The sequence below is a fragment of the Abramis brama genome, assembly GCF_963993115.1.
Source record: "Abramis brama genome assembly, chromosome: 15".
NCBI lineage: Eukaryota > Metazoa > Chordata > Actinopteri > Cypriniformes > Leuciscidae > Abramis > Abramis brama.
In genome coordinates, this window is record NC_139977.1 from 17,252,469 (window position 1) to 17,280,093 (window position 27,625).

The 27,625-nt window shown below is 38.3% G+C and overlaps 2 protein-coding genes across 4 annotated transcripts; both read right to left on the reverse strand.

The window, feature by feature from the left end:
- Positions 1-105: 105 nt before the first annotated feature.
- LOC311097618 (immunoglobulin superfamily member 11) lies at positions 106-7,031 on the reverse strand. Its single transcript, XM_084137440.1, has 6 exons — positions 6,845-7,031; positions 6,005-6,159; positions 4,387-4,585; positions 1,040-1,195; positions 843-965; positions 106-666 (listed from the first exon to the last, which is right to left on the reverse strand). The coding sequence occupies exons 1-6, from the start codon at positions 6,906-6,908 to the stop codon at positions 467-469; spliced, it is 897 nt and encodes a 298-aa protein (XP_083993566.1). The 5' UTR covers positions 6,909-7,031; the 3' UTR covers positions 106-466.
- Positions 7,032-8,534: 1,503 nt separating this feature from the next.
- On the reverse strand, positions 8,535-27,277 carry pacs1a (phosphofurin acidic cluster sorting protein 1a). Of its 3 annotated transcripts, none has more exons than XM_084137555.1 (24): positions 26,843-27,277; positions 22,767-22,854; positions 22,595-22,684; positions 22,269-22,394; positions 21,545-21,689; positions 21,287-21,378; positions 19,854-19,937; positions 19,302-19,361; positions 18,686-18,846; positions 18,308-18,401; positions 17,133-17,216; positions 16,892-17,004; positions 16,081-16,213; positions 13,943-14,047; positions 13,630-13,736; positions 13,257-13,411; positions 13,030-13,140; positions 12,765-12,882; positions 12,643-12,685; positions 12,345-12,390; positions 11,734-11,878; positions 11,381-11,613; positions 11,028-11,147; positions 8,535-9,685 (listed from the first exon to the last, which is right to left on the reverse strand). In XM_084137555.1, exons 1-24 carry the CDS (start codon positions 27,013-27,015, stop codon positions 9,567-9,569), a joined length of 2,745 nt encoding a protein of 914 aa, XP_083993681.1. In that variant the 5' UTR covers positions 27,016-27,277; the 3' UTR covers positions 8,535-9,566. The 3 variants fall into 3 exon arrangements, with proteins under 3 accessions (XP_083993681.1, XP_083993680.1, XP_083993682.1); XM_084137554.1 differs by having other exon boundaries at positions 19,845-19,937; positions 26,843-27,252; XM_084137556.1 differs by lacking the exons at positions 22,767-22,854; positions 26,843-27,277 and having other exon boundaries at positions 19,845-19,937; positions 22,269-22,422; positions 22,595-22,649.
- Positions 27,278-27,625: the final 348 nt, after the last annotated feature.

Genomic DNA, 27,625 nt, shown 5'->3' on the forward strand with positions numbered 1-27,625 from the left:
CTAAAAAAAAATCAGCTTTGCCACCACAAGAATAGAGTACATTTTAAAATGTGTTGAATTGTAATATCTCAAGGAATCATTGAAGAGGATTAGCTCAGAACAAAGTGCATGTATCTACATTTTTATTGTCTGAAAAGAATGTCCCTCTACAGAGAATATACACCTCTACCAGAGGACCAAACTCAAAACTTACATTGATTTATAGTGACTTGATTGTCTTGAGACCAGCCCTTAAAGTAATATGCTGGGTTAAATGCAAATTAGATCTATTTCATAACATCTGTGGCATGCTGTTGATTCCCACGTGAAAATTAAAACAATTTGTTTACCGTAGTCTTTAATGCAATTAAGCACTTAAGTACTTTTTGTCCGGTGAAGTATGATCTTTCCTTTGCTGTTGTCTGACAGAAACTTTACATTTGAGATTAGTGCAGAGATGATCCAGCTGTGAGTTCCTGTCCTCGTCTCAGACAAAGGAGCGTTTAATGAGAGCGGGTGTGTATTTGATCTCATTATAGCACTCGTCGTCCTCATGGCTGATCCTCCATTTGCTCTCCTGTGCCGAACGGTGGAGCCACAGCACCAGCACCATCAGAGCCAGCAAGAGCAGGGCCATAGAGAGACTCAACATCACCCCCTGCAGGATGCCTGGGGAATTATCTGGAGCTGTAGGGTCACGAAAAAAAGGAAAATCTGTCATCAACTCACCCTCATGTCGTTCCAAACCTGTTTTCTTCCATAGAACACAAAGTAAGTTTTGAAGACTGTTCTGGTCACTCTTATATGTGCAATCACAATGAATAAGCACCATAAAGGAATCATAAAAGTACAGAAAGACGTACGTGTGTACACAGACAGGTTAATGTAGCAGTGCTGAGTTCCTAGTGGGTTGGTCACTGAGCAGCGGTAAAGGCCCGAGGTTTGCGCAGACACATTGGCAATGTGCACAGAACCCGTCATGTCGTCTGCGACACATAAGGGTGTGAAACAGTTTCTGCATGTCTGATGTTTTTCAAAAACCTGTGTAAAAATGGTTTACCATCCATGTTCACTGGCAGTGTTGTCTTATCTGGTTCTAGCTTCTCCCAGATCACCTGTGGAGTGGGAAAGCCCTCCACCACCCCACAGGACAGTCTCACATTGCCCCCAGCATCTGTGTCTCCTTCCCATAGACACACAGGGAGTGATGGGGGTGCTGCACACACACACACACACACACACACACACACACACACAGAGTTATGAAACCTGAATTACAAGTAGTCTATAAACTGGAAAGAGTTCAACTTGTGTAAAGTATAGCAGTAATGTTGCACAAACTTGTGGAAACGTGGTGCCTCATTTATTAAATGTTATGTAGAAACTAACTGCCCTACATTTAATCTTGCAATCATTTCTCAAATGTTACGAACGTGTGATTCTGAGAACTAACATGAGCACAAAAAACCTGCATAGCCCTACACCTTTCTTACAGATGTGAAATCTATAAATCGCAAATGATTTTGAAATTGTGAGCATATGCTACTCGCACTATATTGATCTGTGAACTTCACTCTGTAATGAACAGCATTGAATGATTCACTTTCTTCTGCTGTTAGGTAAATTCAAATTAGTTCAAGGTTGTGCTTGTTGATCCACAAGTTTGGATCGTTTATGTAGCGTTCAAGCAGCAACTATTTTTCTCTTCGCTCCTTCTCCTTGATTATTTTCTTCTCCTCCTTTTTCTTGGCCTTTTCCTCTGTCCAGGTGAACAGAACAAGTAGCACTTTTCGTTCACATTGTGCTGGGTCTCATTCTTGGGACTGTCAGGAGAGGCTACACAGAAGAGCTTCATTGTGAGCTCATCGATCTGAGAGGCATCATCCGAATGGCCTTGGAGTCTCCCATTTCACTGGGGTCACCTTCCTCAAATCCCTGGACCTCCACCCCTTCGCTCGCCCACGCTTCCTCCTGCACCTCGCTGTCCTTCTCCAACCATGTGTGGGAATGCAAATTTGTTAAAATGTTTAATTTAGGTTTACATTGAATTTAGCATGTTAAGGTTAGGTATAAATTATGATTATCAGAGTTTTATAAGCAAAAGACTCTGGTCAGTCCTGTTTTACTGAAACTCTTGGAGTTTGTGTTTTAGCAAGAAAGTCCAGCCAGTCCTGTACTCGGGTCTCAGTGTTTGAATAGATATGCTGAGTGGATTAGGGTGGGCAATGCTCACAGTCTAAAACCGGTTCCTAAACCTGTCTTTTTCGGTTCCTGCCCCTAAATGTATATAAACTGTAAGAGAACATTCACGTCAGGCTTGGTGACTGCAGCTGCCGACAGCTTGTGTCCTCAATAAAGAAACCTGCTGAAGAAACAACCAATTCTCCTGGTCTTTCGATTCTAAGTTCACAACACATGGAACCATCTTTCACGGATTCATTTCAGCCTCCGGCGTTTGGGGGCGTTCCAGACTTGAGTAAGTCACTGACCCGGATGGTCTTCCCTGTGTACTCAACATACTTGTTCTCCTCATCCTCTATATCAACCAGCATGAGTTGTGGAGGTGGCTCAAACGGGGAAGAAGTGAACGGCTGAGGCTTTCGGCTGGGAGGACAAAGCGGAGCCACGACTTCATCAGGCAGGTCATTTAGGTCATTCCAGTCGTGCAGGAATGGGGCTCGGAGGAAGTCATTCGGGACGATGCACTTGGGATGAAGAGAGCCGAATGGAAAACAGTTCATCAGGTGCTGGAGCGGGACGCGGAGGAATCGCCAATGGAAGCATCTGTGGTTTGGGAGGACGCACTTGGGATGAAGAGCACTGGATGGAAAACAGTTCATCAGGTGCTGGAGTTGGGGTGCGGAGGAACCGCCAATGGAAGCATCTGTGGTTTGGGAGGACGCACTTGGGATGAAGAGCACTGGATGGAAAACAGTTCATCAGGTGCTGGAGTGGGGTGTGGAGGAACCGCCAATGGAAGCATCTGGGATGAAGAGCGTGGGAGGGAAACAGCTTCGTTGGAACACGGAGGACTCGCCAACAGTTTGGGAGGATCCACTTGAAGCGGAGAACATGGCAGGGATAACACATCTTCAGGTGCTGGAGCTGGTTTCTGAGGATGCACGAGTGGTTTTGTCACTGGCGGCAGGGGTTTGAAGCGAGCGTCTGGTAGAGCGAGGTGTCCGGAGAGCATTGGTAGTTCTCCCTCTATTAGCTTTAAGAAGGAAGATCTGACTGTAGCATGCAGAGGTTTGAACTCCACAAGATGTGGCGTTGGCACTGTGATGATCTTCTGTTCCTTACATTTTCTCTCCTTTTTTCTTTTCTCCAGCTTCCCTAAGCTCACTTCGTTCCTCCATCAACTTTTCCAAACTGTGCATCTCTCTTTTTTTCAGGTGTACACATCCTCTCTTCTTTATCTATTATATATACTGTCAGCCGCATCTTTATCACTGCCTCCTTTATTGATCTTCACCTCTCATTCCTCCACTCTCTCTCTCCCAGCTGGTGCTTCTCAGGTACCTTGCAGTGTCTCTTCCTGCACTTCCTGTCATTGGCAGTGAAGTCGAAGGCCTCACACTCCTCTGGAAGTTTCTCTACTGCCGCTTATTCTTGCGCTGCACACAGCTGATGAATGTTTATGTAAATAAAAGCCTAAATTAAATCTCATCATATAAAGAGATCTTGAAAATTTTGGACTGAACTGCTCAATTCATTTGAATTAGTTTTATGATCTCTTTATGAACTTTTTGAAGCATCAAAATGCTAGTTGTGTAGACTGTCAATGAAGGGACATAAAGCTCTCGAAATTTCATCAATCTTCATTTGTCTGACGGGTTTGGAACGACATGAGTGTGAGTAATTAATGAAATAATTTTTAGTTTTTCATTTACACCTAACAACATTGTATTCTAAATAAGCTACCAAAATTAGATACCTAGATACCAGTGAAATTTCACAATTCTCGATTCCAACTTATATACCACAGCAAAACTACGAGCCCAACTGATATCAATTTAAAACATTATTGATGACAAAAGAACCGTGCTAAGAATTAAGTGCTTGAAGTGTTTCAGGTCTAAGTAGAAGCGTTCCTTTATCCCGTTATTTCTTTTTTTTAAACTAAAAAAAATAATTAAAATAAGCAACTAAATAAATTAGATTAAAATAAATAAATTAAAAAAAATGTGCGTTGGTAATATTAATTTAGATTAAATATATTAATCAACATTTGTATATAAATAAAATTAGATTACAATTAAATAAATAAACCAATAATACTTTTAACGGTATGAGAGGAAATGCATAATAATGTTACTTAATAGAAACAAAATGTATATTTATGTTAATTTTTCAGTGTATAAATTGGGTGTTTATAAAAGATAGATGCTGTGTGATGTATGATACCCAGAACAGTGAGGCTGAGCTCTCCTATTCCTGGGTCTCCTGTCTCAGGTGGGTTGCTGACCACACAGCGATAGACTCCAGCGTCAGACACCCACGTGGAATTCAAGATAATGTCTGCACTCCAGGGCATGCCAGCAAAGCCCACCCTGCCCATGAAGGAAGGGCTTTCAAACACCTGCCCTTGATCATACACGATCACCTGCACAACGAGAGAGATATCAGTCCTTATAGATCTTAGTCAAACTAACTAGCACCAGATTTCATGTTTGAAAGGAAAGGCTGTGAGGGATAGAAGTACAGTGTGTTCAGTTGATCGCAGGTTTAACAACATGCCAATGGTTGAGTTGACTAAACATTTTTCCAAACACTTTCAGTGGACAAAAATTTCATAAAACTGTTATGAAAGTTGTGAGTTTTCAAAAATGTGAAAATTTTGAAAAAATTTTGAAAAAATTTTGGGTTTGTGAGGGAACTTCAAGGGGTCCGTGAATTGATGTTAAACTATTCATTAAATCATACAATTCAAATAAATCCCTGGCCTACTACACATCGGGACACTGGTTAGCCTACTCAATTTTCAACAACATGACTAGCCTATGGGCTGTAAAACGTCACTGGTTGGCTATTTATCACCAGCGGGCAGGACCGATATCTGACGTTATTTTTTTATGCTGTTTAACGAAAAACTTTGGTTTGTTACACATCCCTGCAGCATTTTAGACAAAATTTAATTATAAATTTCATCTATGGTTACTACCCATCTAGCACTTCAGAATTCCCGGATAAGGGAACATAAGGTCCATCCCAATTTGCATACTTTGTGGAATTTTTAAGGGGTGAACATTCCAGTAGACTGGAAGGATTTTATGACAGCACATAAAATGGCTGACTCCCTAGTCAGTGCCCTGAATACTGAACTAGGGACTTGACTTATACCTTAACTCCCAGCCTCATTTTAATCTGTTTCAATAATGCATCTGTCCTGTCTAAAAGCCATTCACACCAACAACAAAAGCAATGGCTGTATCTGAAATCACATTCTTCCCAACTATATAGTAGTTGAAAAACAGAATTCCAACTTCACAGTATCCAAAAAACAGTAGGGTGAAAAGTACCCGGATGACTACTTTCGGCAAGATTCTGAAGGGTATGCGCGTCCAATGGACACTTTTCTATCCCATGAGGCCACTGGAGAGGATTTGCGAATGGCAATGAAGCTACGCAACTGACGCTGGTAGGTCACATGATAATGACAACATAGCAAATGTAGTAGATCCAGATTACATTAATATTACACACATTCATACTATCCAGAACATACTTTTTTAATGGTTGCAAAGTAATTACATATTCAAAAGAAGTACTTACTTGGAGAGAATGCTATTTCAGACACAACCTATAATAATAACTATAAGCATCCAGACCAAAGGATAATAACTCTATTTTTATTCTATGGTATGTTATTTTCCATGCTTTAAATTTGGATGTATTTTGATTGCCTGTCAATGTTTTAATTGTTCATTAGGTGAAAAAAAAATTGGTTATTGGTTAGTTATTATCTATCTTGCTGTGAATGGGCCTTTAGGTCTATTAGCTGATTGTTGTATATAGGTGACACCTGTGTGGGGGAGTCAGGGTCCGAGACTGGGGTCAGAGTCCAGATGATGCTGAGTCTGAACAAGGGCATCATGGTGAAGAACGAACAGGGCAGTGTGACAGAATCTCCCCGCACAACCTCCAGACCAGATTCCCTCACCGTCACCCGGACTGCACCTGAAGGGGATGGAGAGAAACAGTCAAGCTGGATCATTTTTAATGCACGTTTGTGCTTGATTTGAGGCCGTTTTCGTATTGTAAACAACTGGCAATGATAAATCACTAGCAGGCCCGTTTATTCTAGAGTTTGGTTGTGTAGCTCTCAACCTCTCTCCTTCCATCTCAATGGTTGTCTCATTACTATAATGATGAGTCCCACCCCCACCGCTCTGCCACCCCCAGGCCTTTGTGTGTGTATGTGTGTGTGTGTGTGTGTGGGAAAGCAAAGTGACTATAAAGCCTTAATTACAGCTGACAGCATTGGCAAGGACAAATACACCAACTGAGAGAACAATGGGGTTCAATTCTTCTAAAAAACTGACCAAAATTACATATACTACAATTATTGTAACATAAAACACCAATTATAAAAATGCTCAAATGATCATTGTTTTTTATTATACCTCACTCAAACATTTCATATCTAATGGACTGATTTCAAAAGGATTTGTAATAAGAAAAACATTGAGATATTGACTTGTAATGGTATGTTACAGTATGCAAAACCCTGGTTAAAATCAGCTGTCTTCAAGTTATCGAGCAACAGTTCTCTTCAGTTGTGTGAATGTTCTTCTCCCCAAGTCACACGTTTTTTTCCGACCATATTTAACAGCCTAATGTTAACAATAAAATCAACACGTACCATATTGCAGAAAAGTGGACACCAAGCAGGCCAACCAGAGGAGTCTCCATCCTGTACAGCCCATCTCTGAGAAGATCCGTGTGTGCTTTCCTCCATACAGGTCAGTGTGTTTTCCCCTTCAAACCTCAGTCCCTGGCTCTGACTGGACAGGCATAACTGGGTTATTGGGCATCAAAGGGGGGCAGTTCTCGTTCTCTCTCCCTTTATCTCCTGCCCTCCCTCTATCGCTCTGTATCCCCTGTAACCACACACAGTGAATAGTTTACATGTCCCTAGTGTTGAGTAAGAAAGCATCTGCTAAATCAGGGGTTTTTATGGCACAGACCTACAAATATGATGATCCCTTTGGATGACCCCCTTCCTAAAATATAAAGGCAGTTATTAACACACTATATTTCATAAGTTTGGGAGAGGTAAGATTTTTTGTTTTTGAAATAAGGTTGCATTTTTTTGGTAAAAAAAAAATACAGTAATATTCTGAAATATTAATAGAATTTAAACTAATATATATATATATATGTGTGTTGTCAATGCTAAACTTTCAGCATCATTACTCCAGTTTTCAGTGTCACATAATCCTTCAGATATCATTCTAATATGCTGATTTAATGTTGAAAATAGTTGTGCTGTTTATTATTTGTGAGTTTTTCAGAATGTTATTTGAAATATATAATTTTTTCTAACACTATAAATCTCTACTCTCACTTTTATAGCGGAAATTTAAAGGCGAATTTATAATATGCATACATAATATACATATTACGTAATCCAGATTACATGTAATCAGTTACTACCCAGCACTATACTATATACATTAGTGAGTGTAGTAACTGATTACACGTAAGATTACATAATCAGAATCTAAAAATTAATTACTTGTAATAAGATTATATTACATTTGAAAATACTTGTAATCAAATTATAGTTATTTTCTATTGATTGCATGTTATTCTCACAATGGCAGTAAATTATTCATAATTCATTGATACTACTTTGTTAAATTTAAAATGTTCCTTTTAAGTCTTCCAGGTTTGTGGAATTGCACACACAGACCAGCCACTATTAGTCATGTGACTATCAGTGAGCATTTGACCACTGGATTTACAGAAATCATCTCAGAATTAACCTTGTATTTCTGTCTTTGGACTGTTTTTGTTTTTCAGACACATCAAAATATACAAATTCATGTCATTTCATATTTACATGCAGTGCAGATGTCAGCTGAATCTCTTTGCCCTAATACATTTAATTGAAGTAAGCCCTTATATTTCAAGTTAATAAGTTAGGTCAATAATAAAATTAAGTCAATAATAATAATAATATAGGAAAAAATAAAGTTCACGGTTCTCACGAACCCCCTGCCGTTTATCATGAACTCCAGTCTGGGAAACCCTGACGTAATGTACTTCATGTTGTTGATACCAAAGAACAGAATATATCTTGTTTCTCCTTGTATTTTTAATTTTCACTGTGGTACAAGATTATCCTATAAAAATCAATGTGAAAAAAGGTCAAAAGTAATCTTAAAAGTAATCAGAATACATAACCTAAAATGACAATTTTACTAACTACAATTTTTGTCATGTAATTTGGAATCAGTAAATGACTACAATTTGTAATTAATCTATATTACACTTTTTTAAATGATGAACTTTATTTGAGCCCCCTTCTTACAAACACAACAGAGAGATTGCAGTTACAATAGATTTATTACTTCTGCAAATGTCAAAATACCAAGCTTTATAGACCAAAATATACAATACTGACTTTTCACATGTAGAGTGTGTTATCAAAATAACCACGTGTACGGCAATCATACTGATCAATATACTGCATCATGCAAATTAACTACTGTAGGTTGTGTACAACAGATTTAGAAAGGCAATAATGGTTCACAATTTTCAAACGTGGTCTCAGGTCACTTAGAATGTACAAAATAGACCATATTATGTTTACCCTTGTTATTACTTATCACAAATAATCGTATTTGTTGTGGATGGCATAACAAATGCCAGTGATTACCTTTAGTAATGGTAACAGATTAATAAATGAATAGCAACAAAGAGATTAAACTCAGAAACCACAGTGGAATGGATTAGGTGACAATAGCAGCTTAGACAAAACCTGATGTAAGCACATATACATACATGCTTTGATTACTACATACATATAGATAAAATTACATAAGCAGCAAATATATATATTTTATACAGTAGAATATTTCATACCTAGACAAAAATATCCTTTAATAAAGTAGCTTAAAGGTTGAGAAGCTTTGGATATCAGATTCAGTCAGGTGAATTAGCACTAATCACATTAAAGTTGTACAATAAAAGGTACAAATAATAAATCTGAGGACTTTAAATCACTAACATCAAGTTCCATTTAAATATAAACTCAATACAATATTGGGATATTATTGCGTCATGAATCGCACAGCAGACAAAAAACTGTTAGAAAAGGTTCATAAATAATATCTCAACCCACTGATGATCCATCCTCAAGTCTTTTTCTGTCTGCTCTGGCCCTCTATAGGTCAAAACAAGATCAAATCAACCCACTGATCAGCGATGAGAATTTCAAGAGCTCCCACTGTGGCTCAAGTATCTCTCGTGTACAGGAAGCATGACCACTCGTGAACAATTAGCCCTCTATTCCATCTGAAGGCTAAAACAAGCAGGGTCAGCAAACTTTACCATGTTATTTCCCCAGCCAGAGGTCACTAGGAAGATGGTTTGTTGTACCCAAACAGCCCCACAGGAATGTACTTCACATGAGTGGGCCACTGAGACGCCAGCTGGAAGAACTTCACATCATTCCACTCCATCCCATCTACAGACACTGAAACACGTCCATCTCGTGAGTAAAGTGCGTTAACATACAGAGGGTCCAAATGTCTGAGACATTTAAAAGCGAATTTAAACCTGAATTTTGACATTTAAAACACAATTAATATGAAATATTTAAGATTCTAGGTCACTGTTAAAATAAGCAAATGTGTGACATTGATCGTGTAGACAAAACAAATACGAAGACATTCTAAAATTCATGAAGGTACATTTTTTAATTGAACTTCTCAATCATATAAAATATGATAATATGCTGAATATTCAATTAGGAAAATGCAAAAAGCATTTTGCGAATGGTCTCAGGACTTTCAGGGCCATAAACATCATAGACATTAATGTTCAGATTAGTGGTCATATAACAATGGGTTTTTCCAATGATAGCTTCTTAAACTTACCACTGACCCCATGAATTTGGAATATTTGGTTAAATCCTTAGATACTAGTAATCTTTTATTCACGGAATTGGTATCTAACGTATCTAAATCTTTGAGGCTGCATTTACACTGCAGGTTTTTAGCCCAATTCCGATTTCTTTGACAACCAGCTTATATCTTTTAAAATTGAAAAAAAGTAGATGTACTGACCCGGAAAAGCTTAGGCCGAGAAGGAAGTAAAAATGGTGCGATTTGCAATAGACGCAGACAAAATGATACTACGAGCTTTTGCATTCTGATCATCTTTAAAGGTCAGCAAAACATTGGTCTCATACGGCAGAGAAAAAAAAGGGGAGCCCTTGTTGCAGCCTGAGCACTGAAAAGAGTCATGTGATCGCAGTTGGTGTCCACCTGAGTTGATGTCATTCGCTATTGCCACCTTTTCAATGATGTACAACTCGCATTTACAGGGGAATATCTGATCTGTCCACTTACATGGCAGATTCATCTACATGTATCCGATTCATATCAGATTTATGAGCATGAATGAGGCCTGAAACCGATCTGAGAATATCGGAATCCATGTGCTTTTTTTCTTGCTTACACGTTCATGTTTCATATCTAATCTGTGCCACATGGGAGGAAAAAAATTTGGTCACTTGAACCATATAAAGTAAATGCGGTCTTAGACACATTCCCAGCAAACATTTAGACGTTTAATGACCGTTGAAAAGACGTCCCACTGACATGGTTGAAAAATAGTTCCAAAATAAAAGTTGAATGGACATATTTGACATTATCTGTTCTGCGTTACATATTTTTACCGATTTATACCGTCCTACAGCGACTATTTTTGGCCAGGGCCATGACGTTGCCATCGGACCAATGTTTGCTGGGTTATTACAAAAGTAAACAGGCGATAAAAACTGCTCAATTCATTTGCGTTCTGTTGACAAGTACCTCTTAGACTGGTTTGTTGATTCTTGGCAGAGCAGATGAGTCTGGTGATGCCTTCAATGATCTGACTCTTTGACTCTGTGTCTCTCTCTTTTGGCTTCTTCCCTAGGAAGATGGTTGGGACTGAAAACAGGCAAAATTAGTAAATATAGTTATGTGTGGATATGGATAAATACGGAGACTATCAACAATAGTAGCACTGCAAAAAAAAAAGAAAGAGAGCCGAGGGCGAGAGAGAGCAGAAATGTCAAATGAATTTGCAGGGATGAAAAACACTGTATAGAGTCATGAAAACAAAGGGATCTTTAGCAAAAGGACAAATGTGCATTTTCTGTAAATTCAGTGAACAATCTCACCTTTCTTGTTCTTCTCCTTGGTCACCACAGTCATGGACATGGTGTTAGAGCCAGGCTGGAGCTCTATGTTGCCGAAACCGGGCAGTCGGCTAACCTGCAAGGATCTGAACGCACACCTCAAAGTCTTCTTACTGTCTCTCTGCTCTCCGTCTTTGCGCTTCTCAACCCCGGCAGACACCCAGTAATCCACCTGCAGCCCAATCGCATCCACGCCATGAGACATGTTGGGGCTCCTAGATTACAGAATCAGTTTGACCAGATTTCCCAGGCTAGCATTTTTTAACAGATGTAAGCCATAGCAATGTGAGAAACAGCAAAGCGGTGCAGATTTCTGTACAATACTGTACACAAACCCTAGAGCAGCCAGTCCGCCGCTTAGTGAGGGTGATGGAGGAGGCGTTGCAGAATCTTTCATCATCCCAGTGGGAGATACATGAGCAGGTGGAGACGTCGAGGGAACTGCCAAGCTCAAAGCCAAACCTTCCTCACAATCTCCACCTACAATGAGTCATAAACATTTGGAGAAAAAAAACTTCAATAATGGGACAAATGCAATTTCATTGCAAAGTGACAAGATAATTTCAAAAAGAAATATAAATGCTTACTACTATTAATAACTGGCTAATCTAATAAAGGTTTAACTATAGATTAAACAACAAAAATGTGATTAAATTCATTTACTATTGATAAAATTCAAAATGTGCATCTTTAACTTTAGTGGTAAGTTGCATGTTTAGTAAAAAGAACCAACTCAGAATCCTTCATTTGGGAGTCAGACCACACTGGTTCCAATGTATGTTTTTGATTCGCTAAAAACAAACCAGCTCTTAAGAGTCACTTGTTGAGGAATCAAACTACACTGATTGCACTGTCTGGTTATTTGTTCCCAACCCTAATGGTATTGGTAATACAATATTACTGGTGAATTTTTGTGGACAGATGCAAAAAAAAAAAAAAGACAAACCTGAAGATCCTGGGCTGCGCTCTACCAATCGCTCTACCTTAACCAACTGTTGCAAGAAAAAAGGAAATATAAATCCATCCATCATTGAAGAGTAAAACACTAGTGTTAAAAAGTCTTTTTAAAGAAATTCATACTTTTAATTTGCATTAAATTTATCAAAAGTGACAGTAAATACATTTCTAATGTTACAAAAGTAAATTTTGAACTTTCTATAAATCAAAGAATTCTGAGACCTTGGTGAGACTTCTTTCAAAAAAATTGTAAATGCTAGTGTAACATTAACTAAAAATGTACTCACACCCACAAAAGGAACAAAATTTTGGTAGGAATCTTCATCTTGCCTAGAATAGTAAAAAAAAATACATAAAATATAATACAAAATATTTGAAATGATGAGGTGATAGAAATCATCTCACTCACATCTTTTGTTTGCAGGTCAGCATGGCCTCAGCAATGGGGAGCTGATGAGTAACTGCAGATCCGTTAATGTATTGTAGAATTCGTCCAGTCACATCCACGAAGTCAGCAGAGGAAGAAGCTGAAGAGATACAAGAACAAATCCTATGAACAATCGTCAATATAATACATCTGAATGGGCACAGAAAAGAGAAATGGGGCATTGCACTCTGAGATTAAACATGAAAAATAAAGAACCGTACTGGGGTCAAAAAAATGCATTACTTACCAGTCTGGGGAGGCTCTGGGCGGCTGAAAAACTCTCTCCATGAGCTGTCCAGGAAGGAAGAACTGTAGCGATTGTCCAGAGAACCCAGGTGTTTGGCCACGGGGTGAGAGCCTGTGGAGACACATGATACAGCCTGAACTTTTTTTAACTCCCAGTTGTTGTTTTTTGGAAAGCTTTTGCAGTTTTTATGTGAAATATCATTGTGTTTAGAGGTTATCTAAATGCACCTAAAGGCACCACAAGGAACTTCATGTGGCTGAGCCAGTCAGACATCTTGTTGGCGAGCTGAGAGACAAAGAATCTCAAGACGGCTCCTAAATAGCTCTGACCTCCAACCGCCACAACCTTCACCGGTTTGGGCATGATGGAGTTACAGTTGCAGCTGTGAGAATAAAGAAGGAACAATATGCACCACACTGTAGACACAGGAACTGGTAGAAGCACATGCTGTTTGTATGCTAAAATCTTTGATCAACTATGTGATTCATATTGACAACCATGAATATTAACATCATGAGATCCGACAGCCAGGCAACACTGCAAACCATGTCGTTTCACATTTGTGTTTATTCTCACTGACTCCACCACAGTTACACTCACAATTTCTGTATGCGTGTGAGCAGGGCGGAAAGGACGGCCTGGATTTCTGATCCTGAGCAGGTGCAGACCACCGGCAGCTTCTGGCCCTGCAGCAGCTCAGCCACATACTGCAGACACACAGAGTCAGATTTCTCTACTTCAAAATGGATAAAAACAGCAATATGCACTGATACACTACTGATGAAACATATTTACAGAGGTTCAACTTCAGATTAAAGCAGTTATCAGTTGAACACAGTTCAATTAGTTCAGTAAGTTGTGTGCAGGGTGGTCAGACACAGGCACACAGGAAGTGAAGTGGAATGGTATTTACATGTCCTTGCCAATCGCTACCGTTCACCAAGATAAGGCTGTCAGGAAGGGTGCTGTCAGACAGCAGAATCTGGTTGAGCTGGTCATATACTATCTTCCTCGGCATCTGCAAAGAGAACATTTTCTCAGACTAGCATTTTAAGGTGCAGTGTTTAATTTCTGGTGTTAGAGAGTATCTAACATCATAGTGACGCTACTAACTTAACTACCTTCACGGAAGAGTGACAGCAGATGAGCTGCTTTATTAATGTAGCTTTTAAAGAATAAAATGTAATGTCAGGTATTTGTAATGTCAGCTCTACATCCAAGCGAGGAAATAAGCATTGGAAAGTCTGATTTTATTTTATTGAATTCATTTTCGTTCATTTTACTGCTAATTATCATAGTTTTTGCCTCAGTTATTTAATGTTATTTTATTAGTTTTGAATGAATGAATGAATGGGGCATTTATATAGCGCTTTCATATGTACTACTGTACACCCAAAGCGCTTTACAATCATGTCAGGGGATCTCTCCTCAACCACCACCAGTGTGCAGCATCCACTTGGATGATGCGACGGCAGCCACAGTACAACGGCGCCAGTGCGCTCACCACACACCGGATATAGGTGGAGAGAGGAGAGAGTTTTATTCAATGTAAATGAACACCACTGTTCAAAAGTTTGGGGTCACTTTTTTTAAGGAATTAATACTTTAATTCAGCAAGGGCGCATTAAATTGATCAAATGACAGTAAATACTTTCACATCGTTACGAAAGATTCCTATTTCAGATAAATCCTGTTCTTTTTAACATTCTATTCATCAAAGAATCAAATGGAATTGTGGATTCCACAAAAATATTATGCAGCACAACTGTTTTTAACATTGCCGATAATAATAATAAGAAGAAGAAATGAGCAGCAAATCTGCATATTAGAATGATTTCTGAAGGATCATGTGACACTGAAGACTGGAGTAATGATGATGACAATTCAGCTTTGCATCACAGGAATAAATTACATTTTATAATAGATTAAAATAGAAAACAGTATTTCACAATATTGCTGTTTTTACTGTTACATTTTAATCAAATAAATGGTGAACGTTTGAAACTACTGTTCAGAAGAAATGTTTTTGAAATGAATGTATCTGTTCAAGTTTAAATGTTATTCTAATTGAGATCCTGTTTTTGTATCAGATAAATACTACCGTTACTGTAGAAATAACATTCATAGGGCCAGATATGCTAACATCTTGTGCAAGCGCTAAAACACACCCAACAGCTTGTGTCTTCCACTGTTTATCAAACAGACAGTCCAGGTCCGGAGCCAAACTAGTTACTGTAACACCCCCTCCCTCCCCTCCCTCCCCTCCCCCAATAAACACTTCACCTTTAAGAGCTCTCGTATTGTGGGTGACTCAGAAATAGCTATTTTGGTCTCACGAACCGCATGGTTTCACACAAACATTTGATAAAAAGCAGCAGAGATGGTCAGCAGCAAAAATACATGATTAAGTGGAATGTATCATGCAGGCAGAATTAAAAATGGCACTTCATCACAATGACCTTTGAGTATGTTTTGACACCTCTGCACAAAAGTGAACCGCCATATGAACTAGGTGTTGAATCATGTGTACAGAGTTACATAAGGAGAATTATCGCCCACTCTCTCTCTCTCTCTCCTCTAGCAACACACCCACTTCCCCCTCTCACTAATCCTCATGCACGGCCCAAATGCATCACCATATTCTCTGCTTTGCCCTCTCACATCCACACAAACACACAATTTCCTGAGCAAATAGCCCTTGGGGGTTTATTGATTCTGCTGAACTTCAGTCAGAGCAACTTAAGAAAAGTGAGGCAGCTGTTAGTGCTGTAAGTGTGTAAGTGTGTGTGTGTGTGTATGTGTGGCCTGGTAAACCCTACATTATGGGGACAAAATTTTTTGGTCCCCATGAGGAAAACGGCTTATAAATCAAAAAAGTGATGTTTTTTTGAAAATGTGAAATTGCAGAAAGTTTTCTGTGATGGGTAGGTTTAGGGATAGGGTTAGTGTAAGGGAATAGAATATACAGTTTGTACAGTATAAAAATCATTATGTCTATGGAAAGTCCCCATAAAACATGAAAACACTACATGAGTGTGTGTGTGTTGTTACCTGAGGGGTGAGGCTGAGCTCGGGTGATCTCTCACTGTCTGAGCTGTTGGTGCGTTCACTGAGCGGTTTGGACAGCTGTCTCTCTTTCATAGGGGTCCCTCGCCGCTGTTTAGGTGTATGATTGCCATCCAGCCTGGAGATAATGTCACAGCTGCTTTTATTTATTTACTATCCACTCCATTTTTTCTCAATATGTGCACAAAAGTCTAAATGAACAAGGAACTATGTACATAGTCTGTGCATAGAATACATTAGGAGTGGGCAGTATTACCCACAATTTCATGGTATGAGTCATTTTATATCATGTCGTAACAGTACATTTAACAATGCAGTTAATTTAGCAAGAAAGGCAAGTACTTGTTTATATATTAAGGGCAATAATTATTTTAGTTTATATAAGCTACTCCATCTCAAATGATTATTTTCTTTTTCTTTTTTTGGTTGGTACTTGATGGAATAAAACCAAAAGATTACATAACTTATCACAAATTAGTATGGAAAAATCGGCTGACACATTTCTATCATTTGATGCTTCATAGCAAACAGCCCTTAAAGGGATAGTCCACACAAAAATAAAAATTGTTTTCATTTACATACCTTTGTCTTGTTCCAAAAATTTATTTCTTATGTGAAACACAAAATAAGCTATTTTGAAGAATGCTGGTAACTGAACAGTTTTGGTTCCTTTTCCATTGTATAGACAAAAAAAATACAATGTAAAGTCAATGGGAACCGATTCGTTTTGGGTATCAACTTTTTAATTTTTGGGTGGACCATCACTTTAAATACAGGTTTTATGTGAAATACCAACCTAGGAGATGGCATGTTAGTGCTATTGCTCCTCTGTGGGGTCCGGGGCCTCTCCGCCACTGATAAAGTGATGCAAGGGGTCCCGTCCGCTATCACCTCCACTTCATTGAGTTCCTATAGCATAACCTTTTCAATAAATACTAGTTCACAGGCTCACAGAGGACAAAAGTGGATTCACTACAAACCGAATGCGAGGGGTAGAAAGTGAGAAGGGGCATATAAAGAGGTGCAATCAGGCTCACCAGCGTGTCCATTTCTGAGAAAGCCTCATCCAGCTGCGCACTGGGGGAACGCTGGATTTTACCACATATAGTCTGCTCGCTCCTCTTCAGGAGAAAGAATGGGCGAGGGAAAGAGAGAGAATTGAAAAGAAATGAGATGTACAGTGGCCCCAAAATGTATACAGACAGTTAAAACTGTAGTTAAAACTGTATGAATGTCATTACACTAGACAACAAATTTGAGCGAGTGACATGTATATTGAAAAAAGAACAGCTAAATATTTCACAAAAGGAAAACATGTTAAAAATGATAAAAGATAAAAGGTATAAGATAAAAGGTATTCGGACACTTTCATATAGTTAATGTGACCATAGTCAGTTTAATTGCCAAAATAGCTGGTTTAAAAGTCAAAACAGTTTTGGTTTACCTCATATATATATATATATATATATATATATATATATATATATATATATATATATATTGTTTATAATGTTTACACATATACATTCATATACACACACACACACACACACACACAAGAAAAGCAATAATGGTGCGTGCCCACTGTCGAGGAGCGAGCGGAGCAGTGAGTTTTCAATTAATTCCTATGGAAGTTGAGCTTCACGCTCACGCGGTGCATTGTGGGATTGAAAGCGGACCGGAGAAAGCGTTGAGAGTGGGCGTGACTGTCAAAAGGTTAGGCAATTCTCCACTCTATGCAAATATCAAGGGAAAAATGCGGGAGCAGCCAATCGCTGTGTGGTTCAGGTTGTAAGGTCTGTCTTGAGCGTTTAAAAATATGCAGGTTGTGCCTGAGTTTATGCTGGATACATTTTTTTACACATTGTACACTTTGCAGTTGTTACATGTATGTTAAATATTGCAGTTTGAAAGCTTACATTGCAATTATACTGGCTGGGTTTTCAAAGTTTACAAAATTGACAGGATATCTTTACTTGGGGCATTTGGAATCAGAGCTAGCCAATTTCCAAATGTAATCGCACGAATCTCTGATGATTATATTGCCAGATTAAACACTCGCTACAGACATCCCCCAGAGCAGAGGCATTATAAGCGGCACTAAGCGGAGTTTTGCCGCTGTAGTGGGCAAGCACCATAATAAGGCAAATCAAAGTAAAGTTCAATCGCAGTGCTAAAATAAGGTCTCTCTCTCTCTCTGAAGGACACTCACAGGGCTCAGCTTGTCTTTGCTGCGGCTGCACCTACTATTCAAGCTGCCAAACTCCGTCTGAGAGCTGGACTGTGACATGCCTTCAAAAAATGGCCTAAAATACACACACACAAAAACCCAGGGTCAGAATAAGAAAGCTGAGATGTAGGCAGTTTGCCCACTCAGTATGTGGCTGAAAAAGCTTATTGTCAGTTTATTTCTACATTTGAGAGTGGAATATGCTTCTTCTCATATACAATACCAGAATCTTTTGCAAAAACAACACTACATTTATTGGCTATCTCTATTGTATAAATCCATCTAATGCAAAGCAAAATTATTAAATCAATATCTGAAAGTGGGTGCCATAATAGTAAATATAACTAGTGAATGATGTACCGGAGTTTGGGTTTGGGGGTGCTGATAATACTGTCCGTCTCCTCCATGTCTGGGCCGCTGTCACTGGGGTTGTACATTTCAAGACTGTCATAGAGCTCATCCAGGTCCTCTTCCACATCCCGGATCTGCTCTTGGGACACATGATCCAAACCGAACCCCACCTACATTCATAATATTACCCATCGATTACTGATAGAGATGAACGATAAATAGGTACCATATCGGTTATCGGCCGATATTAAAAAAAAAATGTATCGGCTGATATAGGATATTTATTGGGTCTACTCAATTACCATATTTAGAATACCTTTATCATCATCTGATACACTTAAATGGTACTCTTTAAAAACACAAATAACACTTAAAAAAATGATTTATTTATTTTTTAGATAAATTTATTATTATTTATTGATTATTAAACATTACATGAAAATAATGACCAGCTTATCTGTATCTGAAAGAATTTTTATATAGATGCACCCCTAACTGCTCATTAATGAAGATTTGTACTGTTCTAAATGACCAAATCAATTTCTTAAGGAAAACCTGGGCGGAAACAGAAGCGAAAAGACCTTCACCAAAAGAGCGTGTGAATTTAGAGACAGGGTGCAATTACCTCATCAGACACTTTGAACCATTTCACCAATGCCATAAGCTTCTGTTTGATGTTGGGTTGCTGGATTTAAAACACAAACACCTTGTTAGACAGAAAGCGGGGGAGTCATAAGCAACAATAGCAAACAGACACAAATTAACCACAAATCTGGTTGAGCAACAGCAGGGAACAAAAATAGCAGCAAGCAGAGAAGGGAAAAAAAGCTGTCACAACAAGCACAGAGCATCTAATGCAAGCACTGGCGAAGGCTTGTCAGCTAGAAGACGAAGCACGCAGGAACACAAAACAGACTTCTGAAAGCATCTGAGAGGAGGAAGCAGATATCACGTTAATGCGCTCAGAAGCCCCATCCCAAGAGTTTCCATGTGATTGCAAGAATTGCAGCGGCTCCTATTGCAATCACTGCTACATCTAAAGAACATCAGTTACCCCAGGGAGAAATGAGCAGTTGTTCAGCCTGACAAAGCCTGAGTCAACATGGAGACAGAGAAAGCTGGTCTGGTTCTCTGAGGTCAGTTTTATAATTCTGGACAGATCACTTACGTCACTTACGTTAGCTCTGGTGATGGAGGCTGTGGAGGGGAGTTTACGACGAGGTTTCTTTTTCCTCAGTTCATCCTCGTCGTCGTAGAGATACTGCCCAAAAGGGACAAATCAAGCTTTAAAACCACCTCAAAAACCTTATTTGAATACAATAACAGTTCATAGAAACTTTTTTTTTTGGGACTGTCAAGTGATGTAAAAAAAAAAAAAGTACTTCCTTAATTACATTATGTGGCAATTAATACATCTAAATAATAATAATTTAAAGTCATTATTGTGTTAAATGAGAAAATAAATATTTTATTTGATTCAATATAGAATTAATTACACAAACTTTTAGGCTACAAATTATTGCCAAAATATTAAATTATTTTTTTCAATGAAATGATACTCTAAATAAGAAACTTAAACTGCCAGTAGGTGGCAGTAAATGTCTAAATGAATAAGTCATTGAATCATTCATTCATTCAATTTGCTCAAAAAGCAGAATCATTTAGAAATGCTGTGTTGTTCAGAGATGCACAACAGTTCTGCGCTGGCTTTATAGGTAATATATTCGTTGGCAAACAGACAATTTTGTCAAAAATATAACACAATGTTAACTTCTTATTTATTGAATTGTTGTATGAAATCAATATCACATTTACACTTGTGCTATTCGGGACAAAAACAGCACTCGTGTGATACTGCTTAACGATATCATATGATTTAATTTAAATATGAGAAACTCATACAGGGGCATTTTTGCCCTAATATCTTGAATTTTAGGGGCATTCTAACTGCATTCTATGGGCTACATCACGCAGCAAGTTGTTGCCCTGCATGTTCGTCACCAATCAACTGTATGAAATGTAAGATGACCTTCACGTTATTTTCCATAACTAATAATTAAATTAACAGCCCTAATATATATATATATATATATATATATATATATATATATATATATATATATATATATTTTTTTTTTTTTTTTATATATATATATATTTTTTTTTAATATATATATATATATATATATATATATATATATATATTAGGGCTGTATACACACACTTTTTTGTTTTTTTCTTAAAGGATAAGCGTTTTGGAGAATGAATGGATTTTCTTGGTAATCACCAACTGGTATGGGTTATATGGAAAAGAGCTTCATGAACATTTTTCAAAACTTCTTTTTTCAGTTTCATAGTCATACAGGTTTGAAACTACATAAGGATGAGTAAACGATGACAGAATTTTTGTTTTCAGTTCAACTTACTAATCTTTTGCTAGAGGGTCTTACACTTCTTATCTCATAATATTTTTTTTCTATACAAAGACCATGCAGTGCGTTTCTTCAACAGATTCACTTCAGTCTCTGAGCACAGACATAATTCACTAAACCGGAAATAGGCAAGATGGCTGAACATCAAAATCAATCCGTTCAATCTCACAGGCCTCACCTGCCCCTGTAGAGGATCATCACTGCCGTCCTGCTCTGACGAATAGCTTTCCTCCTCCTCCTCAGAGTAATTATCAATGTCTGGTGAACGATCTGAAAGGCAGAAAACGGGAAGCATGCAAGTGATTAAACCAGAGCAGGCCTGGCTAAAGAACTTACAGAAAGTGTTCTCAAAAGTAAAAGAGCAGCCTTGACCTCTTTTTGTAATTTCTCATTAGCTTGTTAAATTTGAAATACATGATCAACATGTGCAACTCACCGGATAGCTTGGACTTTGGTCCCTCTGGGTCGATGGGCTGACTGGACAGAGAATAGACCCTGATCTCAGCAACGGGCACCGGTGTGTCCTTCACCGTTGTGTGCAAGCACAACACTTGAGCACCTTCTGTAGGGTGCTGCATCACCTACAGACAGGGGGAACAAAAGCCATGAAGTAGCTTTAAAGACAAGCGAACAAACTATAAAACAAATCTGCTAAATGATTACACTGCAAAAAAACTACAAAATGTTAGATTAGCTATGGTGCTCAAATGTAGATATGTTTGCAGCAAAATATATTCAATATATTGTTTGACTTGCTTTCGTGCTGAAAACAGATATGCGTTTTAACATTTTATTATGGTTTAATTTCAAGATTTTTTTGAATATTTTCTTCTTCTTGGTATGAAATGAATAATAATAATGTGAGATGACGCGGATGTGTTTTCAACAGTAAGTTATGTACTGAATCATAGTACAAATGCAAATGTCTTGGCATTTATTTGGGCATTAAATTACAGATACAAAATGACCTGTGTGGATTTTGGTGCATTTGTAAGAAGTTTCTCTCCGCCCTCCTACAGCAGCTTCCATGTCTTATATGGCATTTTTTGAGAAGTATTTTTCAAATCTGTGCTTAAATATGAGACTTCTTTCAAACAAGCAGTCTAGAATCACACAAAAATGTGGCCAAACTGGATGTGTAGGGTTTTGCGGTTCCTCACCTCAGCCATATTTATCAGTCCTAGTGCGAGGGTCTTGTAGCCCAGTATAGTGCGATTCTTGTACCTCTTGCGTCTCTGGAGCATAATCTGAAGCTTGTTGGCATCTCTCTTCAAAAAGTGTGGGTACTGAAGCCAATATGGAAGGGAAAAAGCACTGAAGAATGAACATTAATCTAATTGAATCCAATTCATTTAAACAGAAGGGAAGAGTCACTAAAGGACTTCCAATAAGTTTCATCAAAACAAAACCATAATACCATAATATTAAATTTGCAAATGTCAATGTAGTACTAATCTCATCCAAAATGCACTCAAACACAGCTAACCTGAAGAGAGAAGGTCAGCTGAAGATCGGTCTCTGTGAGGCCAGCAGAGGATAGCATGATTTCATTTGACCGCAAAATGCGTTTTGAGCCCTAAAGAGATATTTACAATCATTAGTTACCTAAACATAGATTAAGCAGTTTTTTTGCCAACCAGAAAAAAAAACACTTTTACCTGAAGTTTAACTGCAATGACCACCGATGTGAGATCCCTGTCCAGCTCCTTCAAAATCACTAATTTTTTAAGAGTTAGACTGAGAAGTCTACAAGAGAAAACAAGAGAGATGCACACGTTGTTGCGAGGACAAGTTGCTATGGCAGCTGAATGAGTAATCTGTCCCCAAGCTGGTTTATCAAGTTTACCATACAGAGTTGACATTTTGGCCTTAAATCCCAGATGCAATTTTGGCTGGCATTTCACCTAAAATTCTACAAAACAATTGTGACCTTTTGTGCAGTGGGTGAGAAGTGCCATGATGGTTTTTAATATATATCACTCTCAGTCACAATTACAAATCGAAATGTGCCTCCTCATATAAATAAAGGGAATGGTATTTACTCGCCCTCATGGAGTTCCACACCCATGGGCTGTTTTGTAGACTACTTACCTTTTTTTTACTTTTTTTTACCGTTTTACTTTTTTTTTCTCTGTGGAACACAAAAGGAGAATTTATTTGTTTACACACAGATCTTTTTCCATAGTGCCTTTGTTTGTCTAACTCAAAAATATACCCTTTTGAGCCTTTTTTGTCCCTTTTTGAGCTTGATGTAATTATGAACGGTCAATTAAGAAGTGATTCCTTAACATTCTACTTTAGTTCTTCAAAGAAAACAAACAATATACACATTTGGATTAATATGAGGGCGAGTAAATGATGGCAAATAGTTTCATGCCAAAAAATGAACAATCAATCTATAAAATACATGTACAGAAAACAAACATGACTGGAGGTTCAATATCCTGCTAGCGATCTAAGGACAGCTAATAATGGATGCTGGAATGAAAATCATTTCCAAGTTAATTTCTCCACTCCACCTGACACAGGACATCTGAAGTTAACTCTATTTTGTAACAGACAAGGAATGCAACGTCCCAAAAACTGGGTTGTCCTCTGATACATCTCCACAAGGTGTGCTGAGATGTTTTTGGCCTGAAGTCAAAAACACTGCATTGGTGATATTAAACTCAGGTAATAAATCTGAGCCAGCACTCAGGCTCTTGGCTCATTCAGTTTCTTCGACAGGTTGTATTTTTACAGAATGACAGGAGAAGAACATTGTCATAACATTGTAAGTGAAAGATTTTGTATTTTCAGTCATCAGATTCATCTACATTATGACTTAGATTTAATCAACTGAAAACAGTGTCAGTATAGATCGATCTCCTGTGGGAGGTCCTAACAGTTTTCCTTTGTTTGTAGCCCTTTTGTCTTCATGTATAAAGTTCTGTCTCAGACACAGAACTTTGGGTTAAGATTGTTGAAGGGCGACATGCTAACATCGCTGCTGAAGGACTGCTACACTACAAACCTTCAATCAATTCTTCTCCCCACAAGAACTCTGGTCAAGCTTACTTATTTTATGTATTGGAGAAATCTAATACATTGGCGAGCCACCCAAACCACTGCTCGGCCAAATACACCAAAATCTAACATAAGGAATTACATAGATGTGTATCTAAACCAATATGAAGACTAAGATAAAAGTACCTTTATTTGCCTAGCTGTGTGGGATGGAGCATTGTCCTGGCTGTGGGAAAACCCATTCTTTGAGTTGGGGAACATCATCAGAGCCAAAGGAAGCAAGTTTTTCTTCCAGGATAACCTTCCTCTACTGGTCCTCTAATGGTTAGAGAGAGACCTATAGAGGCCTACAACCTACCGTGTCTGGCACCCACTGTGAAATTTGTCTGGAACCGGGCAGATCCATCTTTGTGAAGGATGCGTGACTCAAGCCACGTACAAGGTTATCCTGGAAGAAAACTTTCTTCCTTCTGCTCTGACAATGTTCCCCAACTCAAAGGATTGGTTTTCCCGCAGGACAATGCTCCATGCCACACAGCTAGGCCAATAAAGCTGTGGATAGAGGACCACTAGATCAAGAACCTGTCAAGGCCAACCCAAACTCTAGACCTGAACCCCAGTGAAAACCTCTGGAATGTGATCAAGAGGTAGGACACAATGTCACAAGCCATCAAACAAAGCCAAGCTGCTTGAATTTTTGCACCAGGAGTCACCCAATAACAATTTGAAAGACTGGTAGAGAGCATGCCAAGACACATAAAAGCTGTGATTGGAAATGTGGTTTAGTGGTTATTCCACTAAATATTGATTTCTGGCACTCTTCCTAAGTTAAAACATATATATAATATTAAAACATAAAACATGAATATAAACTTGTTTTCTTTGCATTATTCAAGGTCTGAAAATATAGCATCTTTTTTTGTTATTTTGACCAGTTGTCATTTTCTGCAAATAAATGCTCTAAATGACAATGGTTTTACTTTAAATTTTGGAAGAAATGTTGTCAGTAGTTTATAGAATAAAACTAAAATGTTAATTTTACTCAAACACAAACACATAAATAGTAAGTCCAGAGAAACTGCAAATGTTCCAATGGTCTCTTAATTTTTTTTCCAGAGCTGTGTATATTTGAATCTAGTAACTAAATTTGTGTATAATACAATTATACATCTTCACTTGCAATCTGTTTTTATTTCTAAGCTACAGATGACATCCAATGCCCTTGCATTACCTAAAAGCAACATCAAGAAAATACATTAATACATAATAGCAGCTTGAGCCCAATCCGCTCTTCAAAGTGAACTATATTGAACGGGTCTAATTCACTTACAAGTCTGTCCCTGTGCATTAGAGTGTAACTCTAGAGCACAGAGGTAATGAAATTGGGAGAGGAGGGGAGAATTGGAAACACATCTCACCTTTCAGTGATCATCTGCAAGATTCTAATGGCACAATATGCTACATCATCCATTTAGATTTTACATTCAGCAGTACTGATGTATTTGAATGGAAAGTACAAAGTAAGAAACTAAATGCCTAAAGAGTCTCAAAAGCCTTTGAAAGCATTATGGAGGCAGTGTCATAGAAAGAGACTAGTTTAAAAATGTCTTCATATTTGAGTAATACTCTTTATTCTATGTCTGTCACTCCAATTCTGCTTTTCTTCTCTGCTGGCCACTTTTACAGTCTGCCTTTTTGCATCTTCATGGACAATTTTCAAGACTCCCTGCATAAATAATCCCAAAGCCCCTCCTCTTTATTTCCATATCACAATCCCTTTATGAATATTGGTGAATAGTAAACAGCAAATGCATCCATTTTACTGCAAGCATTATACAAAGGAGATGCAATGTTTTTTATTTTGTTAAACAACTCTTTTTGCACTAGTTTTTACTGTGGCAACCACCTCGAATGACATTTTCACTCTACAAATTTAAGGACGGCTCCAAGGACGTGTTGATGTTAACAGACTGCTTACGTTCAGTACACTTTTTATGTAACGGAAAAAGTAACAGGAAGTATTAACAGGAAAAAGTTTGAACATAATGCAAAAAGATCAGCAGTCAATATCAGCTACTGTCAAAAGCCAGGGGTTTTCAACCAGGGGCCCTAGGGGTACAAACAGTATATCATGACATTTCAATCAATTAGAAATGATTTTGCAGCTCGTGTGGCATTCATATTCAACATACATTACATTTTACATTTATTCACTTAGCAAATGCTTTTATCCGGAGTGACTTACAAATGAGTGTTACCATAATATAAATAAGTGTTATCTACTATGTTAAGTAATACAACTTTCTTTCTGGTAAATTATAAAAACAAGGCATTACTGTAATAGTGACTCGGAGAAAAGGCTAGTATGTAATGAATGAGTAGCCTTGACTAAATATAGCCTATAGTGCTATTAAACTAAATACTATTATCTAATGACAGTTACAAGTGAACTTAACGAATTTCTCAGTAGTAATTTAATAATAGGCCAAGTACAAGTAACAAATATAGGCTACATATTGGCTGTGTTGAAACGGCTTTGCAGAGTCTCTGGGACTGGATGTGTGAAGGTTGAAAGCCCCCTTGTCTAAAGTAAGAAACCACTGTTTCATGTGATCTCCAGCAGCGTGATCGGGATTAACCATTTACTCTGATACAAAGTAGCTCTATCGGTTGCTGCTTGTACAACAAAAAAGCGCATGTGTCTACTAGTAAGTGAGAAGCGGCATACCTGGGCACACAGCTGGGAGAGGAGCTGTCAATCTCCCATGTCGCGAACAGGTTCATCTGAACCGGGCGACCCGAAGAAATCGTGACCGTCCTGAGATGCTGCAGGTGTGGAGACGGAGCTCCCGCTCGCTGCTGCTGCTGCTGCTGCTGCTGAAGACCTCCGCGCTCCGACATGCTGAAGGAAGTCTCTGGATCTGTGTGTGCTGCCACTGGACTCGCTCAGTTTAGACACTCGCTCGTGCCTGCAATCTTTTTGAATGATGATGATGACACGTTCATGGCACGAGCCTCTTAACGTTCCCGCCTCCGCTTAGCGGTGGATTCATATAGGACACTTCACTCAGTTGCTGCTGCGTTCAGTGCTTCTCCGGCTTGTTGTGATCAATAGAGCGTTTAAAACAGCAGCAGGAAGCGGAAATCTCTTCTTTAAAAACATATAGGCTAGTAAAGCAACGCCTCTCGTTAAAGACGCACGTTCTTCAAGCTAGTGACGCGACGGAACAAAACTGAACGGGTCTCTTGTTCTTGTAGTGTAGGCTACTACAGAGCATTAGGTCCACTACTATTAAAGTCAGCTATTCGAAATAAGAAACAAAAACAAAAACTTATTTTCTAACTTTTTAAAAAGAATTATCACTAGCACCTGCTGTTTGTCATATTTGCACAATATTAGTCAATGTCTACCTTTCCATGTGCATTAGGCTAGTGTCTGAAAAATGCTTATTTTCAGTTTACCACGAATACTAGGCTACCCTGTAAACCAGTCTAGGATGGTTTGCTGGTC

Coding starts and splice junctions, on each gene's coding strand:
- LOC311097618 (XM_084137440.1), bottom strand. CDS start 6,908: ATGGGCTGTACAGGATGGAGACTCCTCTGGTTGGCCTGCTTGGTGTCC. Junction 966..1,039: donor ACTGCCAGTGAACATGGATG/GTAAACCATTTT, acceptor TATGTGTCGCAG/ACGACATGACGGGTTCTGTG. Junction 667..842: donor TAACCTGTCTGTGTACACAC/GTACGTCTTTCT, acceptor GTGACCCTACAG/CTCCAGATAATTCCCCAGGC.
- pacs1a (XM_084137554.1), bottom strand. CDS start 27,015: ATGTCGGAGCGCGGAGGTCTTCAGCAGCAGCAGCAGCAGCAGCAGCGA. Junction 18,847..19,301: donor GGTTCAAAGTGTCTGATGAG/GTAATTGCACCC, acceptor TTATGAATGTAG/GTGGGGTTCGGTTTGGATCA. Junction 11,148..11,380: donor CAAGGAGAAGAACAAGAAAG/GTGAGATTGTTC, acceptor GCCTGTTTTCAG/TCCCAACCATCTTCCTAGGG.